This window comes from Phyllopteryx taeniolatus, chromosome 10 (assembly GCF_024500385.1).
Source record: "Phyllopteryx taeniolatus isolate TA_2022b chromosome 10, UOR_Ptae_1.2, whole genome shotgun sequence".
Taxonomy (NCBI): domain Eukaryota; kingdom Metazoa; phylum Chordata; class Actinopteri; order Syngnathiformes; family Syngnathidae; genus Phyllopteryx; species Phyllopteryx taeniolatus.
In genome coordinates, this window is record NC_084511.1 from 23,903,480 (window position 1) to 23,921,108 (window position 17,629).

A 17,629-nucleotide genomic window follows, 5' to 3' on the forward strand; every position below is an offset into this window, starting at 1 on the left:
ACTTACGCCCCTTTTCCATTGTACGGCATCTATAGGGGGCCCTCTGTTTTACGACGCAGTTCCGATGTAACCCGAGTTTGTACGCAAGTTGGAATGTACTGTAGTCTTATCGCTAGCTAATGCTGTAGGAAAGTCATAATTATAGCAAATATTAATGAGAGAAATGTCTAGGCCATAAATATACTGTATCATGTGGAAGTAATCGTAACCTTGCACAATTGTATGTCAGTACTTTGGTAAACTGAGGACGCCCTGTACCAACTGCTAAAATCGGTTACTGTGAGGTACTTTTTCTAGTACCCGGTGAACCGGGTATCCAAGTATACCAAGTCGATACCATATGTGTAACTTAAACCGTTTGTCAGTGTTATACTCTGCAGTCTCTATTTTGCTGCAGCAGTCTATTTTCTTGCTGCCTTCAGTCTCGTTTGTCAAACGTTGCTGTCGGGCGGAAAACTTGTATGTCCAAATATGGCCAATTTCGTGTTTTTTTTTTTAATCAATTAATACAAATTGTCGGTTCCCACATAGTATTATTTTTACACGGTGTTAACCAATTTATAGCATTGAAAGTAGCTTCAGTACAAATCTAATGCTCTTTAACACTCAACTGTCTACGAAGTGTCTTAAAACTCTGCCTCCTCCCTCTGCGGGAGCCATGCGACATTATGTAGGCTCAAGATTGAAAGTGGATTTTTTTTCACAGTAACGAGTAAAATTAATTAGGTTATATACAGTGGGTACAGAAAGTATTCAACCCCCTTAAATTTTTCACTTTGTTATATTTGCTAAAATCATTTAAGTTCATTTTCCCCCTCATTAATGTACACACAGCGCCCCATATTGACAGAAAAAACGGAATTGTTGAAATTCTTGCAGATTTATTAAAAAAGAAAACTAATATATCACCCAGCCATGAGTTTTCAGACCCTTTGCTGTGACACTCATATATTTAACTCGGGTGCTGTCCATTTCTTCTGATCACCCATAAGATGATTCTACACCTTCAGTGGAGTCCAGCTGTGTTTGATTATACTGATTGGACTTGATTAGGAAAGCCACACACCTGTCTATATAAGACCTTACAGCTCACAGTGCATGTCAGAGAGAATGAGAATAATGAGGTCAAAGGAACTGCCTGAAGAGCTCAGAGACAGAATTGTGGCAAGGCACAGATCTGGCCAAGGTTACAAAAAGATTTCTGCTGCACTTAAGGTTCCTAAGAGCACAGTGGGCTCCATAATTCTTAAATGGAAGACGTTTGGGTCGACCAGAACCCTTCCTAGAACTGATCGTCCGGCCAAACTGAGCAATTGGGGGAGAAGAGCCTTGGTGAGAGAGGTAAAGAAGAACCCAAAGATCACTGTGGCTGAGCTCCAGAGATGCAGTCGCGAGATGGGAGAAAGTTCTAGAAAGTCAACCATCAGTGTAGCCCTCCACCAGTCGGGGCTTTATGGCAGAGTGGCCCGACGGAAGCCTTTCCTCAGTGCAAGACACATGAAAGCCTGCATGGAGTTTGCTAAAAAAACACCTGAAGGACTCCAAAATGGTGAGAAATAAGATTCTCTGGTCTGATGAGACCAAGATAGAACTTTTTGGCCTTAATTCTAAGCAGTATGTGTGAAGAAAACCAGGCACTGCTCATCACCTGTTCAATACAGTCCCAACAGTGAAGAGTGGTGGTGGCAGCATCATGCTGTGAGGGTGTTTTTCAGTTGCAGGGACAGGACGACTGGTAGCAATCGAAGGAAAGATGAATGCGGCCAAGTACAGGGATATCCTGGACGAAAACCTTCTCCAGAGTGCTCAGGACCTCAGACTGGGCCGAAGGTTCCCCTTCCAACAAGACAATGACCCTCAGCACACAGCTAAAATAACGAAGGATGGCCCAGCCAGGGCCCTGAATTAAACCCAATTGAGCATCTCTGGAGAGACCTAAAAATGGCTGTCCACCAACATTCACCATCCAACCTGACAGAACTGGAGAGGATCGGCGAGGAGGAATGGCAGAGGATCCCTGAATCCAGGTGTGAAAAACTTCCCAAAAAGACTCAAAAGCTCAAAAGGGTGCTTCTACTAAATACTGAGCAAAGGGTCTGAATACTTATGGCTGTGTGATATTTCAGTTTTTCTTTTTAAATAAATCTGCAAAAATTTCAACAATTCCGTTTTTTTTCTGTCAATATGGGGTGCTTTGTGTACATTAATGAGGGGGGGAAAAGAACTTAAATGATTTTAGCAAATGGCTGCATTATAACAAAGAGTGAAAATTTAAGGGGGTCTGAATACTTTCCGTACCCACTGTATAATTAAGTAAACCTGTTGTATTAAAAATGGATCGTTGTAATGTTTCGCTGCAGAAGGAACTAGTCAGCCCAAAGTTAAGTGCATGCAGATTCATTTCTGCCTATTAAACTGCCAGGTCAACTTATCATTTTATTTTTTACATCACTCATGGCTGGAAGACCTTTGAGAAGGGTTTGGGACAATGACGTAACCACAGTCGTCTGCTTTTGTGAAGTATTAAAACCTTTTGTCTGGTCGAGGGCGTGTAACGTGAGCGCAGATTGTATCGTGAACAGTCTTGACAGTGACCAACTACAGGAGACCCTCTTTTTCATCGTTTATTTAGCTAATTTCCTCAACTGATATGTTTAATCTTTTTAAAAAAAATTATTATTATAAAATTGAAAATAGACCAAATAACCCCAAGCCAGGTCTTGCACAGCTGAGCCAGAGCTCTGGGGGAGAAAAAAAACAAAACAGCATTAGACGTTTATCAGTGGTACCGCACTTCAGTAAAACCCACTCTGGCAATTATTTGACAACTTGGCTGACCATGGTGTAAAAGTTTGCAGTTTGTATGAACCATAAATATCAGCAGCAAAGCAGATTTATGTGAGAGAACGTATCGTTCCTCTGTAAATATGGACCAACATGGGTCCAGCTCACATTTTCTCACCAACTGACACGATCGGCCTCAGTCATAGTGTGCGTTGGCTTTAGCCAATCAAGCCCGCCTAGACTGGCAGCATTTCTCAGCATCTGAGGAGCTTCTGGGTCCATGTTGGGAGATTTTCTCTAAGCTGCTTGCTTGTTCTTATTGTGTCAGAATGAAACCGTTGTGCTGCTATAGGTGTTCTGGCACCGAGATCAGAGGCAGCGCCAGGTGGCTTTTTTTCACCACGGTGTAGTTGTAGTAAATGGTGCTCACACCATTCAAATATGCTTGCCACTACATTAATACCACAGAGTAATTAATTAAATGTTTGTAATGTATATGTACATAAATATAGTTAATCAGAATCATCTTTATTTGCCCAGTATGTCAAAATGTTGTTTTGTTGTAGAACACCACTTGAATCCCCTCATATCTGCAAAAGCCATGTGGCTTTTAGGGTGTGGCATTTATTGACAAGCCATTAGACACCCATTAGCAGTTATGGATTGTGTGCCATGACCCCAGTGGAAACATGACCCATCTGCAGTAGTTGTAGCAACGGCAGCAAAGCCACAGTGGACAGGAAGCATCTCATGCTCATCATGGATGCAAGACACTTGATGACTGAGCTCTGGCAGCGAGAGTCCTCGAGTGTTGGATTATCATGACTAATCCCTCAGTCTGACACAGCAAGTCGATAGTCAGCCGTCAACAAGCTGACCTGTCCTCCGGAAATGAAAATTCCAGACTGGCCTCATTTGGCTGCTCAGCATCGACATTTAAGATTAGTAGAGCTTGCTCTTTGTCGTCTTGTCTCGTGTGGGATTTAAAATATGGTGCTGTGTTGTTTGCTGATGTTCTCTCATGTTGACCTTGTAAAACGATAACTAGTGGGATAGATACAGGTGTTAACAATGACTTTAATTAGGGTTTCATTCCACTTAGGTTTAATTAAAGCAGATTAGTGTGAGAGGTCACACTAAATACATCCCTAAAACAACAAATCTAATGTTGGCCTGCAACTTTTTCACCGTACTGAATACAATGGTACCTTGAGATGTGAGTGACCCGCCTCATAAGATTTTTCAGATACAAGCCATCGTTCATCATGTGAGCAAAAATTTTAGATATGAGCGCTGTATAGTGGCAGTGAACTCAACTCTCTTCACAACAAACAACGGAAAGGCAGACAGTTAACATTTCTTCAAAAAAGAAGCTTCAAGCTGTTTTCGCCATTCCCCGTTAAAGTTTACTGTCAAACTAAACAAAGGCCCGGTACACACACAAAAGGATTTTTCAAATCTCAAAAGATTTTATTGTTTGTATTTATTTAATCTGTGGCAGACCACACACATCCGCTCCGATCATATCAGCACAGAACACCACACACGCAAAGATTGCGTTCCACTGCCGATCTCAAAATCGGGTGGGGTTTCTGGAACGGAATAATGGAATAATTTCCATTCATTTCAATGGGGAAAGATTTGGGTGCTTTGAGTTACGAGTTTGGTCACACAACAAATTAAACTCATATCTCAAATCACTTGTGTATACAGTACCTGTGCATATTTGTCTTTGAGCTATATTGACACATAACTGTTTGTGACAGTCACAAACATTTTTATTACACACTAATATTCTGATATTGGAGATGTGGTGTGTTACAGTGTTTGCTTCGGCTTTCTGTTCGAGTTGTCCATAAACTGACACCCATATTTTGAGTTTGTTTGGTTTTTGAGGTTGTTGTCCTATATCCCTCATGAACACAGATGTAAACTATTGCCTGCTTTAGTGTTAAATCTAACAAATTTAATTAATTTTTTCCCCCCTTGAAAATAAATTTCCTGACTTTCAATCATCACTTGTCCTCCTTTCCTTCTTGTCACTATCTCATCTCATTTCTAATTAGTTTTCTTCTATCATTTGTTTTTTCTTTGCAACTTGGTTTTTTGCTGCTTCGCTGCCCGACCCGGCCTGCTTATCACCCCTCCCTGCTGGTTGTGCTTCCCTGGCCCTGCCGATGACTGTGTCCTTTACCAGAATGTCACCTGTGTCCTCGCTCAGCCTCCGCTGCCACTCAACACCCGCCACGCGGGCCGTTGCGCAGCCGCAGCATCGACCGGCAGAAGAACGGCATGACCACCTCCGTGTCAGCAGACGGAGCCCTCGACCCCTCACTGGTGAGAGCATGTCTTGTTACGCACACCACAAAATTCCAATGCAATGTCAAACATTAGTGGGACATATGTGGGGCATATTTTGCATTCAAAGTAGAACAAATCAAAGTATAACGTACGACTTACTTTATTCTGACAAGAACTGCAATACTGCCACTTGCGTCGTTTATGACAGCCGCCATTTTGACTTAGTGCGCATCGCTTCAGCACATGTACAGTGGTGTGAAACAGTGGTTGCCCTCTTCCTGATTTAGTTTTCTGCATGTTTGTCACACTTAAATGTTTCCCATCATTAAACAAATTTAAGTATTAGTCAAAGACAACACAAGTAAACACAAAATGCAGTTTTTAAATGAAGGTTTTTAGAATTATGGGAGAAAAAAAAATCCAAGCCTATATGGCCCTGTGTGAAAAAGCGATTGCCCCCTAAACCTAACAACTGGTTGGGCCACCCTTAGCAGTAACAACTGCAATCAAGCGTTCGCGATAACTTGCAATGAGTCCCTCCACTGAAGGAGGGTTCTATTAGCCTAGCTCCAATGAAGTGTACGGATAACATGGAAGCACCACAACAGAAGCCGAAAAGGAGCCATCTGTGGAGGGGGCGACGGCGGCATTATTGAATGGGAAATACAGAGCGAAAGATGATTTGAACGGCTAGATGGCTAGCAGGTGAGCTGAATAGGCAGCAGCTTAGTCCACAAGGATTTGTGGCACAGAAAAGCGCAACACAGACCCGGGATTCTACCTGTGGTCAAGGTATGGCGAGGGATCCTGGTTACAGTAAGCCATTTTAAGTTTTAAGTAAGAAAAACCTTTCTGTACGGAGACACAGCAGCTAAAACACGTCAGTCAAAATGTGCCAGCGTACTCTTACTGGTTGAATTGATTGTTTTCAAATAATCTAATTAGATTTTTCATTTGTTAAGACTATTATTTCGGAATAGTACAAGGAGTAATGATTCGATTGTGATTCGTTAGTCATTCATTACTCTCAATGCGAATAGGGACTAGAGTTTTAGGGGGTGAGTCCGAGCACTACGTCTGAGGCTGGTTACAGGTTATTCACATTAAAGCTGCACATAATTATTGTAATAAAAGATTTACTTATTTTTTCCATGAATTGATTATAGTGCAGTTACTGGGTTGGTCTGTAACATATCATAAAATGGGCAAAAATATTGATCATTATTTTCCAAAGTAAAAGCAGATGTTTATTTTCATTAAACAGAAAACATAATTCATCTGATTTCATGAGGAACTACAGAAATAAGAATATTTACTGTTGAGAGGCTGCAAGCAGAGGATTTGAACAATTTAAGTTAAACATTGCCTGTAAACCATTAATTAATTCATGCATTCATTCATTTTCCATACCACTTATCCTCACTAGGTTCGCTCGCGGGCATGCTGGAGCCTATCCTAGGTATCTTTGGGCGAGACACACCTCTGAACTGGTCAACCAAACGATTGATTATCAAAATAGTTGATTAATTTGATGATCATTATTTGTAAATTAACCGTGACAGCCCTAGTTGATACCATACATACTGTTTGACTAAGAGGTGCCTTAACTTGTCCAACTTCCAGCTTGTTGGCATTTCCCTCCCTCATAATCTACGTGACAAGCCGAGATTCACCGCCTAATCTTTATCTTCTACTCAAAAGATGTGCTGATCTCAAATTCAAAGCGATGCAACGCCACCATCTGCAGGCATGTTAATCATTACAGTGGTTTACAACCCTGAATGACTTAATTGACCATTAAAAAATTATGTCAAATGTGTGGAATTGATTGTTGTTCAATCAGTTATTGACTCAATTGAGGTAAAATGGAGTGTGATTTTTTTATTTTTATTTTTTTTTCTACAACCAGCTAGAGCACTATTGATTTACTCAATTAGTTTGCAGTATTACATCAATGTGGTGTCAGCTAATCTGAACACAAGCATGTCCAAACTTCCCTTTAAAATACATAAATTGTTGCATTTTCCCATAGTCGATTGAGGTTAGTCTGCATATGGAGGCAGCAGCAACTACAAGAGAGAAAAAAATGCCATTCATGTACAGCATAATGGAAAATTACTGATGGGGCAGAAGGAAGAAGAGAGCAATGCATCATGCGAAAATGCCTCAGTATTGGTCTGTACAAGATTAACAATGCCGGGGATGGTTGAGAACAAGCCTGAGCCAGTCCTACTTGTATAACTTTTATCCAAAAGACATTTGCCAGTCAAAGTGCTTCAGCTGGATGCAAATGACAACACTTTAAATTCCTGCTGTTGCTCCCCTCAGCACAATGTTATCTCCCGGCACTTGGAAGCGACATCTCTCGCTGTCGTCGCTCTCTACTCCCTCCGACATAACCTTTCACTCTGCACTCGCTGAGGCTGTGAAAGGACTCGTTGACATGACTTGAGACAAACTGGTGGCCTGATTATGGACAGATTGTGTCAAGCAAAGCAGACTACACCCTAAAGCCTGGGACCGGTTGACTTTCCATCTCTTTGTCTCTGCTTCCCTGCACTGATTGGTGTACAGATACATTTATAACCTTGTGGTTAGCATTGCGTAATGGTCCTTTTAAATGGTATCTTTGTGTATTATGTTCAAGCGTCTTTGTATCAACCCATGTTTTAAGGAAGGTTTTTAGGTTTGTGTCATCTTTGTGTTTTAAATGGCTTCATTTTACAGTTGTGCTTTGTTTCAAACTGATTATGAGAGCAGACTAGTCATAAACCCTTTTGTGACAAGTATCTCACATTTCTGAATGGCATAAAATGACACCATCCATGACCAAGTATAGGTGGCTGTGTGATAGATGTGAGCTGATTTAATCGTACTTGTCGTGAATTAATTTTCCGCGTGTGCGTGTGTGTGCGTGTGTGTGTGTGAAAAACAGAACAAGCAGGAAAAAACGTTTACCTCGCCCCGGAGGCAACGCCCGCCCTCTCCATCCATTCCCATGGGACGCAACCGCTCGCCATCCCCTGCCCCCAAACCATCTCCAAAGAGGCCTCCTTCCCCAGCAGCATCAAAGTAAGAAGCCAAGTGATGTTTCACCGCACTTTCTCAGAGAAACAGAATGCAGCTGTTTAGTAGAGTCCGATGTGACAGCCAGCATGTGGACAGGGACTATTGCTGGCATGGCATGGAAAAGCCCCAAGCGGCTTTAAGCAGATATATTTTCGCGGCTCAAACATGGAGTATGTATAGGCAAAAGAACAGGGTTAGATGAAGTCACATCCGTTTTTCAAGGGCGTGGAAATGGTATTGGTTTGACAGTTAAACACGGCTTGGTTTCAGCACATTCAGTGTACCCCCCACACACACACACACAAACACACAATGTTTAGAGTGGAGTTAATGGCTCGATTTTTCATGATTTTGAAGCCTCATATATGCTTGCAATTTTTTAAATTTAAAAAATGTTTTTTTTTAACATTAAAATTTGGCAGGGTTGTTAACAACACTCTTCTCACTGGCGTGCCAAATTTATAAAACATATTTTCACTTTCTCGACTTTCCTGAACATATATTTGTTCTGACAGGCAAAATTCAAAGGCACGCCCACCCTCCCCTGCAATGAAACAACATCCCCCATCCCCTCAGCCGACGTCAGCTAAACCTCCTCCGATCCAGAAACCAGCTCTTACCCCACCAGGGCCCCCAACCCTGCGAAAAAGGGACTCCCGCTCCAAGGACCTGTTGTTACCTGTACAGGCTGGGTCGCCACAGTCCTCTGACTCTAGCAAATCCAAAGAGAAAGATGGTGAGCATCTCGGAACGAAAACCAAAGTATGATGGTGTTGTTTCATTTTTTGTTTGTTATTACAACCCACCACCCCATTCTGTAACGTGTTTCATAATACTGTAATGAATAGTCGGAACTTCCTTTCAAATAATTCTTAATCATGACATCACAACAAACAGAACCATACAACCCTCTTATTAGTGGTCTTTATATTAAACACAACACTAGCTTTGTTCCTGATTGCTTACCTGTTCTCCCTCTGGTCTGTACTTTTGTTTGTCTGGTGTAGAGCAGCTTTATCAAATCCCAGTTGCTGTCTCACTTCGTGTCCCACATTAGTGTTGTTGATGCTGCCCCCACCTGGATAAAGTCTGCCCAATATATAAGGTGTTTCCAAAAATCGGATTATCTGAGTACCTACATGCCCAAGGCAAATTAAATTAAATAGGATTCATCCTGAAAAATTAAATATCTTTCAATAATAATAATAATAAATTGTATTATGAAGGCATCTTTCAAGCCACTCGAGGTCGCCATACAGGACATTTAAAAACTGTTGAAACACAATCAAATGTACAGTCAACAAATATATAGATTTAAATAAACATTTTGCAACAGACCACCAGGAATAGCAGCAAATAAAAGTGGTGACAACAGAGTGATTATATGTGTTTAAAAAAAAAATAAAGTTTTCAAGTGACATTTAAAATTAGATAACGGGTCCATGTTCCTGATGTCGGAAGGGAGAGAGTTTCAAAGCCGAGGAGCAGAGCGACTGAAGGTTCTTGACCCCATGTTGGACAGACGGGCTGAAGGGGTGACGAAGCTGATCGACGAGGCAGACCTGAGAGTCTAGTTGGGATTTTTTTTAATATGGAGGAGGTCAGAGAGTTACGAAGGAACGAGGTTATGAATGGCCCTAAATGTGTAGAGAAGAATCTTATAGTCAATGCACTGTTTGGAAGCCAGTGGATTTGTTGGAGAATGGGTCACATGTGGTTGGAGGACTGTGTTCTGGTAATGATGTGGGCGGGAGCTTTCTGGACCAGTAGGAGTTTATGGATCAGCTTAAGGAGAAGACCAAAGAAGAGGGAATGGCAATGCTGACGGACATTCCAGAAGCTAATCGATCTTGCTCCAGTTTCTTTCTAGATGTTTTTAAATATGACTGATGACTGAACAATAACCATCATTAATTTCTTTGTTTATCCATCCATCCATTTTCTGAGCCGCTTCTCCTCACTATGTTTTGTTTAATGATCATGCTTTTCTGGAATGCTTGACCGTTTAATTTGAATCCCATTAAAATAAAATGAAATTTTTCGCATGGTCCATGTTTTCTTAAAAGAATTATCCCCATCTTACAAAATCTGCCTGAGTAATCAAACATATGAGCACAACTGTGTGTTTTCTAATTTACGAAATAAAAGTAGGGTTGTAAATTTCAAAATAAGAGCAAGTAAATTAAAAAAAGGATTATGTGTTCAAATAAAGTGCTTCAGAATAATTATTTGAAAAAAAAATAACAAAATACAGATACTTCATGTTTTGATTATATGGGTAGAAGCAAAATCATAAATTGTAAACATGCATTATACATAGGTAGAAGGGTTTTACAGAATTCTGAGGTGAACTTTGGCGGTGCGTATTATACATGAGTGCGCTTTATACACGAGAAATTACGGTAATTGTTTGCTAGCAATGGAAAGTGACAGCCAGAACTATAATTTTTTTTTATATTGCATAAAGTACAATTAACCTGTGTACCTGTTGTCGTTCATAACAGAATAATAGCTTTGTGTTCCACTCAACGAGCCCACATTTCACACAAGATTTTTCTCATGTAAAATAGGTTCCTGGGCTCACAAAGGTTGGGGAAAACCTGAGACATCTCTGTGTGTCTCTCTGTCGCTCTCTATCCCTATCTGTCGTTAGTCTTTTCTACTCACTAACCCAAACGGCTCAGGCAGACAGCCGCCCCACACTGACTCCTGGGTCTGCTTGATGTTTCTTCCCAACAGGGAGTTTTTCCTTTGCTCAGTTTCCTAGTGCTTGCTCATGTGGGGTTCCGTTGGACTTTTAACGAGTAGGGAATGTTGTCTTAAACCTGCTCCATATGTAAAGTACCCTGAGACAACTTCTGTTGTGATTTGGCGCTATAAAAATACAATTGAATTAAACAGAATTTACCTACAAGCCCAATATTAATGTCACAATCATATTTCCTGTATTTGTCCTCCTTGCCGGTCAGATTCTAAGACAGGAACCAATTCTGCTGCCGAGGCTGCCAAGCTCTTGGCGGAGCACCGCAGACAAATGCGGGAGCAGAAGGAGAAAGATGAACAACTCAGGATACAGCGTGAGGAAGAGGAGAAGTGAGCATATTCAATATTCGGTCATGAGGAGATTCATCAATGCAGATGTTCTCTTCCTCTATCACAAGTGTCAGTAAAAAAGTGAAGGATGAAGCCCTTTTGTTTGTTCTTGCAGGCTCAGGAAAGAAGAGGAAGAGCGTCTAGCAGAGGCCGCTCGGCTGAAGCGCCAAGAGGAGGAAAAGAAGCTAGCGGAGGAGAGAGAAATCAAGGAAGAGGAGGAGGCCAAAAGAGCGGAGGAAGAGCGAGAGAGACTGGAAGCTGAGGAGGCTCTGAAGCAGGCGGAGCTGCAGAAGGAGCGGGAGGAAGCCGAGGCCAAGGCCCTGGAGGAAGCAGAGAGGGTCCGCCAGGAGCGCGACCGCCTCATGCAGCAGAATCAGCAAGAGCGTATGGAGAGGAAGAAGGTAATTATTACAGATCATCATCATCGAAATAATTGGAAATCAATTTCTGATCTTGTTTCAGAGAATTGAAGAAATAATGAAAAGAACTAGAAAAGGAGATGGAAATGACTTTAAGGTGAGCAAATTAAATACATTTCTGTTAGTGATGTGTTCAAAACGGTGTAATTAACAAGTGTTTCGTCACTCTTATGCAGAGAGATGAAGACAAGGAGCAGGACGACAATGAAGATGCAATGGACCTGATGAGCTTTGATACAAAAAGTATGTTCTCATAACTACCACTCTGTACTATCCAAAATTCACTCTACAAAAAGAGCAGTAAAGGACCATTCATGAAGTAGGGTATCTGGACCACACAAATTCACTCTTTTTAAAATCTGTTAAAATTGACAGATATTGCAGTTTATCAAACAGCACTACAAGTGTACAAGGCTACAAACAACAGATGGATATCAATTCAATTGGCAAACAGATGCTCTTAAATTCTCATGCAAAATTCATGTTTCCGAGGATGATAGCAACGTGTCCAGGTCCTGAGGTAGCAAAGCAGTCCAAACTATGATGCCACTCTACCATATTTCATAGTTGGGATGAGGTTTGGATGGCATTGTGTTCAACATACCAAAAAACATTCAAACTTTGTTTCAGAATAGGGAAGGGACTTATAATTTTTTGGGCTCAACACCACTTTAAAGTGTTACATATATGCAGCACAAGGGAAAGTTTTTGTTTGTGGTGTATAACTGAACAGTATGAGTGAGGAGTTAAAGCGGTATGCATGAATTGCAGTTTTCACTTCCTGTAGGATTATTTAGTTTAGGTAATTGTTGAGTGGTAGGATTGAAAAGGGTTCTTCCAACTTTCTGCTTCCAGCTATACAGTGTTTCAGTACAGAATAGTATTTGTATTGTATTTCATAATATAATTTTTTTTGTATTGCTTTTTTTGTACTGCATGTCCAAAATGTTCGATCAATTCCAAAAAATGGGTGAACATCTGTGAGAGATATATCATCTGGTTTCCTTGAAAGGTGAAGGTCAGATGGATGATGTCGCCATGGAAAGGCACAACTACGGCGATGAAGGGGCACAAAGAGAAGAAGCCTTCGAATGCCCGAACGGAAGAGAGGAAACAGACGACAAGGAGAACAACAACGCCCCAGACGAGACTCAGGCAGTCAGGTAAGACAGCCGTGAAACATTCACGTACAGCTATGCATTATCGTTCAGGGCATACTGTAGTTTAGCACAACACTAATCTTTATAAAAATAAAAAAATAAAAAAAATCTAAGTTTTATATTTGTTTGCTACTGAATCACAGCAGTGTTGACATTTCCCATACAGGCCAGTAGCAGCAGTCTTCTCATTCTATAAATCCCGTTTAAGACTAGCCATTTACGATATTAAAATGATTAGAGCGCTCGCTTTCACTTATGCTGTGCAGGCAGTGGATTTATGTAATGGAATGCAAGCAAGCTCCATTAGTGCCCCTAACTAATGACTGAACATTACATAACAAGACAACAATCTTATTTCTCCGTCTGCTAGATTCATGTGTAGTTCCCATTTTTTTTGGTTTTTTTTTGGTTTTTTTGTCTTGTCGATTTAAATCATTCACACCGCATCAGGAAGGCCTTGATCAATTAACTTAGAAATGGATTTACTCAGTATGACATGACATCTGGACCTGTTTAGTTGAACAAAAAGCTATTATTCTGTTGTATGAATGGTAACAGCTGGATACACAGGTTTGTTGGACCTTCTGCCATCTAGTGAAAGAGCATTGATTTTTTTTTTTCTTTTTTTTTTTTTCTCCTGACTGTCACTACGTCACTGTCACAGAATAAAGATGCATTATTTGTTGAAAGTAATAATTTTCAGACAGATTAGGGAAAAATTAGAGGTTTTCATGTGGCACGCCTGATTGTCTCTCATGGCACAATGGTTGGAAATCACTGACTTAGCTATTCACACTGGCCTTCCTCTCTGCAGTCCAATTTCAAAGGACCGTCTGGTGGAGGGCTCGGAGTTCCTGAACGAGGAGGACTCGGCCAAGGTGGAGCTGGTGTCGGGCCTGGGCAGCAAGTCCAACCAGTGGAGCTTCGAGGAGCTCATGGATCGCAACGTCCACTCCAAGACTCACGCCCTCATCGAGGCAGAGGACTCTAACCCGGTCCTGATCAACTGTGACGGGCCGGATGGGACCAAAGGAAGCCCAGTGAACTCTCTGCATTCCTCCAGTCAAGCCATAGAGGCTCTCTCAGGTGAGATTATTCAGTGTGGATGTTGCCGCTTTTTCACAATCTCCTTCAAACATTTTGTCTTTGCTTAACAAGGTTTATACGGTCTTTTTTTGTAAGTAATACTTTCTAAGGGGCTTTGTATATGACAGAAAAAATAGGTTTTATAGATCAATTTAGACTGTTTATTAACAATAGGTACCAGGTTACTTCCAGTAAGCAGAACACGAGCGACTACCGCTAACCTGAACTAAAATCATGTGTTGTCTGGGGTTAGGGCACCAGATATGCCCAAAAGGGGGTAGTGTTTTTCCGACTTCCTTAAAAAAAATCGAAATATTCCAGCGGAACCTGTGTGTATGAACTGAATGTTGTACAGAGATGATTGCAAGACTGCCTGGTGGTTTAGTAGTCCCTTCTAAAAGGGACAAACTCAACACCAAACCAAACCATCACCGGGTTTCAAGTTGAAGTGTGTGGAGACTACAGCGCACTAACCAGTTCAGCGTCAAAACAGCATCTCTGTGTCATTAATCCGAGCTACAGAAAACTCAGTTGTAGCCTTCCTAGTTAGATAACATGCAAATAGATCATACAGCATCAGTCACCAAAAGAACAAGTCAATGGTAGGCTAGGCTCATTGAGAAATTATTCTGGTATGCTTATTTTTAGACTACATCTACCATGATAAAGGTTAAGGCATGTCGATGACAGTGGAACCTCAGTTTTCGTACAATGTGGGTTTTTATTGATTTTTCAGTTAAGAACTTCCGATCATTTTTCAAACAGATAAGAATGGTCCCTACCAAACTCATCCGCCTGCCCGTGTGACTCAACCGCTCATTTCCTGGAATCGAGGGCCCACACAAAGCAATTCCATGCACAACTTTGAATCGCTTTTCTTGCAGAGCTTGGGAACGTGTCCTCACCTGTTATATCATGGAAGCATCGGCCATTTTTGTTGCTAGCAGTTTTCTGTTTATTACTCTGACGTGCCCCCTCTCTGCCTATCTCTGTTAATGCCGTATTTTTTCAGCTGAGCTTAAGTATGATAAGACGTTGCTGTGTTATGGGGTGCAGCACCTCCTCACACGAGTGTCACTGAACGTCACCCCGCGCATTCATCGGAAGTGTTTTGAAAGTTTTTTTTTTTTTTTTTGTGCTTATATATGGAGTACGACTGTTCTGTAAGCCACCATGAGACTTAATCGCCTTTCCTCCTCCCCTCTCTGGTAGCTGTAGTAAGTACAGAGCCTAGTGAAGTTGAAACATCATATTATACTTTTCAGCTTTTGCCACCCGGATGTACGTGTGACATCATGGTGAATTGTCAAATACAAAGAAGTTTTAACGGTACTTTTCTGTCTTCACATCTCTGCAGAGATTTGATGCTGCACCCACCCGTCCGGCACCGAGAAGACTCGCCGCTGTAGCACTCTTCAACTTCCTGAGCTCTGTTTAAAAGGTTCCATACAGCTTCCTCTTCCATTTAATTCCAGGAGGAGGAGTCAAAGGTGAAATGACCTCGCCCCAAGTGCTTAAGTGTCTCATCTAGAAGATGACGAAAGCTTCAGGGAAATTCCGCATGTTCCTTCTTCTCCCGTCAGGTCTACTACTACTTCTCCCTTTTGTTTTCTATCTGCTGTCCAAGTTATTTTATAAGCCCTTTTTTTTGTCTTTGTCAGCGGTGCGCCGTTATAATTTTGTTAATTAATTTTGGGTTCTTTATTTGTTGTTAAGATGTGTTCCTCTTGTATAAGCGTTTACGGTGTGCATCAACCTCCGTATCTCGTGTCTCTCGGGGAGTTTGGCGCGTGGCTCTTCTAAATTTACTTGAGCGACTGCTGTCCTTTGGCAGCATCAACATTTATGGCCTTAGCTGTTTTTTTTGTTTTGTTTGTTTTTTTAGGTTTTTTTTTTTTTTTTTTTGCTTACAATTCTAGTTTGGGTGTGAAAAAAACGGGATCGCTTCTGCCCTCATTGCTTGTGCGCACATGGTTTCCTGTCGTGTGACATTTGGAAAAGCCGTTTGAGCATTTGTCCCTTACCCTAGATATCCAGCTTAAGGTCCATACACTAGTACGTTCTTTGTCTTCACTCGTAGGACAACTACATGTTACGAGTGAGGTAAAACTGTACTCGTTGATATCTGAAAACTAGTACATGGACCTTAATCTGGATATCAAAAAATTCTATCAAACTGTTTTCCAACTATAAGAGAGGGCTGTCCTGCCTTGAGACACCCTGCCTTGCAATCTGTTTTTGGCCACCAGAGGGTATAGCAGGCATGCTTAAGTTTCCGTTGTTTGTTGCTGTTTGGGGCTCAGTAGGCTTTGACTGTTTGTACATTTGTATATGGAGCTTGTGTTTACTAAAAAGATTGTTGTAGTTTACGTCAGTCTGGTCCTTTCAGCAAAAAAAAACCTCCAACCAATATCCATGAAACCTCCCGTCTTTTAATTAAGTCACGACATCCCCCGTTCTGATGTCTTTTTCTCTTCACGCTAGCTGCTACATTCGAAAGAGGAAAAAAATGCATTTCAGCTATTTTTTATTTGATATAACGTGGCTGTTCATATATTAAAATGCAGTTCTGCATATATTTAAATGTTTGTATGTGAAATCAGTGTTAGGCCAATGACGCCATGATGAGGGCCAAGTGCCGACCCTGAAAGCGACTGACGAATTTGAGCCTTCAGCTGTTTTTTTTTTTACCCGCAGTTAAAATCGTGAATTCTTGTTGAGGGGAGGCGTCCATTTTTTGCCTTGTTGTTTGTTGGCGTTCACACCCTCTCACCAACTAAACGTAAGGACCTGAGATGGCTTTAAGAATGTAAGACTTTCTTCCATCAAGCCATCCTTCACGCGTTCTTTTGTCACCACGTGGACTTGAACCTGCTGCAGTCGCCACGTTGAACGTGTTGGGTAGCTTGACGGGGTCATATTGCGTGACCTTTTTTTCCCTCTAACGCTCTGTGACGCTTCCAGGGCAGGTGCTCTGCTGGAGCAAGCACTCAAGGGCACCTTGTGCTGGAGGCAGGCTGCTACCGCTGTCCGCTTGAACAGACAGTACATGGAAAGCCTTTGATCTGTTTTTTTTTTTCTTTCCTTTTTTGCATATCCTTGATAGCCAGCTTAAGATCCGTGTACTAGTATGCTTTTTGTCCTCCAGTAAGACAGTTCAGCGCACTAGTAGAATGACTGTCTTGAATGTCTTACAAATAAAGTTGTTTTTTCCCCCCCCCCCACGACTAGTGGGCTACTAGTGCACAATTGAACCTTATAAGTAAACCTGTCATGCACTAGTAATACTACTAGGCCCAACTAGTATTCATGTGTCTCACACACACAGACACACACACACACACTACTAGTATGCCAAAGTTAACTACTGAGGACAAAAAGCGTACTAGTACATGGGCCTTAAGATGAATATAAAGGATATGGAATACATGCACAAATAGCTTTCTATACAGATACTATGTAGTTACTAGATAGCACCGTGCCTGAGATGGAGGGCTAGTTTTTTAATGTTACTGTTAACTAAAAAATTTTATTTAAAAAAACAAAAACAAAAAACAAGTGTGTCTTTACCTCGGCCTCTGACAATCAAGTCCTTTGTGAATAAGAAATTTTCCCATCTGACAACATCACCCTGCCCACAAGTAACATTTGTAATGTAAATATAATTAAGTGTTCTGAGATGATGTAAACTGTTAATAAAGTCTCGCAAAACTAGAC

The 17,629-nt window shown here is 41.3% G+C and overlaps 1 protein-coding gene across 20 annotated transcripts in view; it reads left to right on the top strand.

Moving 5' to 3' along the window:
• Positions 1–17,628, top strand: part of map7d3 (MAP7 domain containing 3) — a 38,608-nt gene extending 20,980 nt beyond the window's left edge. For 14 of the 20 annotated variants that reach the window (XM_061786799.1, XM_061786805.1, XM_061786803.1 and 11 more), the window contains 10 exons: positions 4,982–5,121; positions 8,021–8,157; positions 8,670–8,890; positions 11,124–11,247; positions 11,363–11,648; positions 11,710–11,763; positions 11,843–11,909; positions 12,679–12,829; positions 13,641–13,912; positions 15,270–17,628. In XM_061786799.1, the coding sequence (XP_061642783.1) occupies positions 4,982–5,121; positions 8,021–8,157; positions 8,670–8,890; positions 11,124–11,247; positions 11,363–11,648; positions 11,710–11,763; positions 11,843–11,909; positions 12,679–12,829; positions 13,641–13,912; positions 15,270–15,277 (1,460 nt within the window). In that variant the 3' untranslated portion in view covers positions 15,278–17,628. The remainder of the gene's footprint in view (positions 1–4,981; positions 5,122–8,020; positions 8,158–8,669; positions 8,891–11,123; positions 11,248–11,362; positions 11,649–11,709; positions 11,764–11,842; positions 11,910–12,678; positions 12,830–13,640; positions 13,913–15,269) is intronic. The other 6 variants (XM_061786800.1, XM_061786807.1, XM_061786804.1 and 3 more) reach the window with 1 other exon arrangement.
• Position 17,629: the final 1 nt, after the last annotated feature.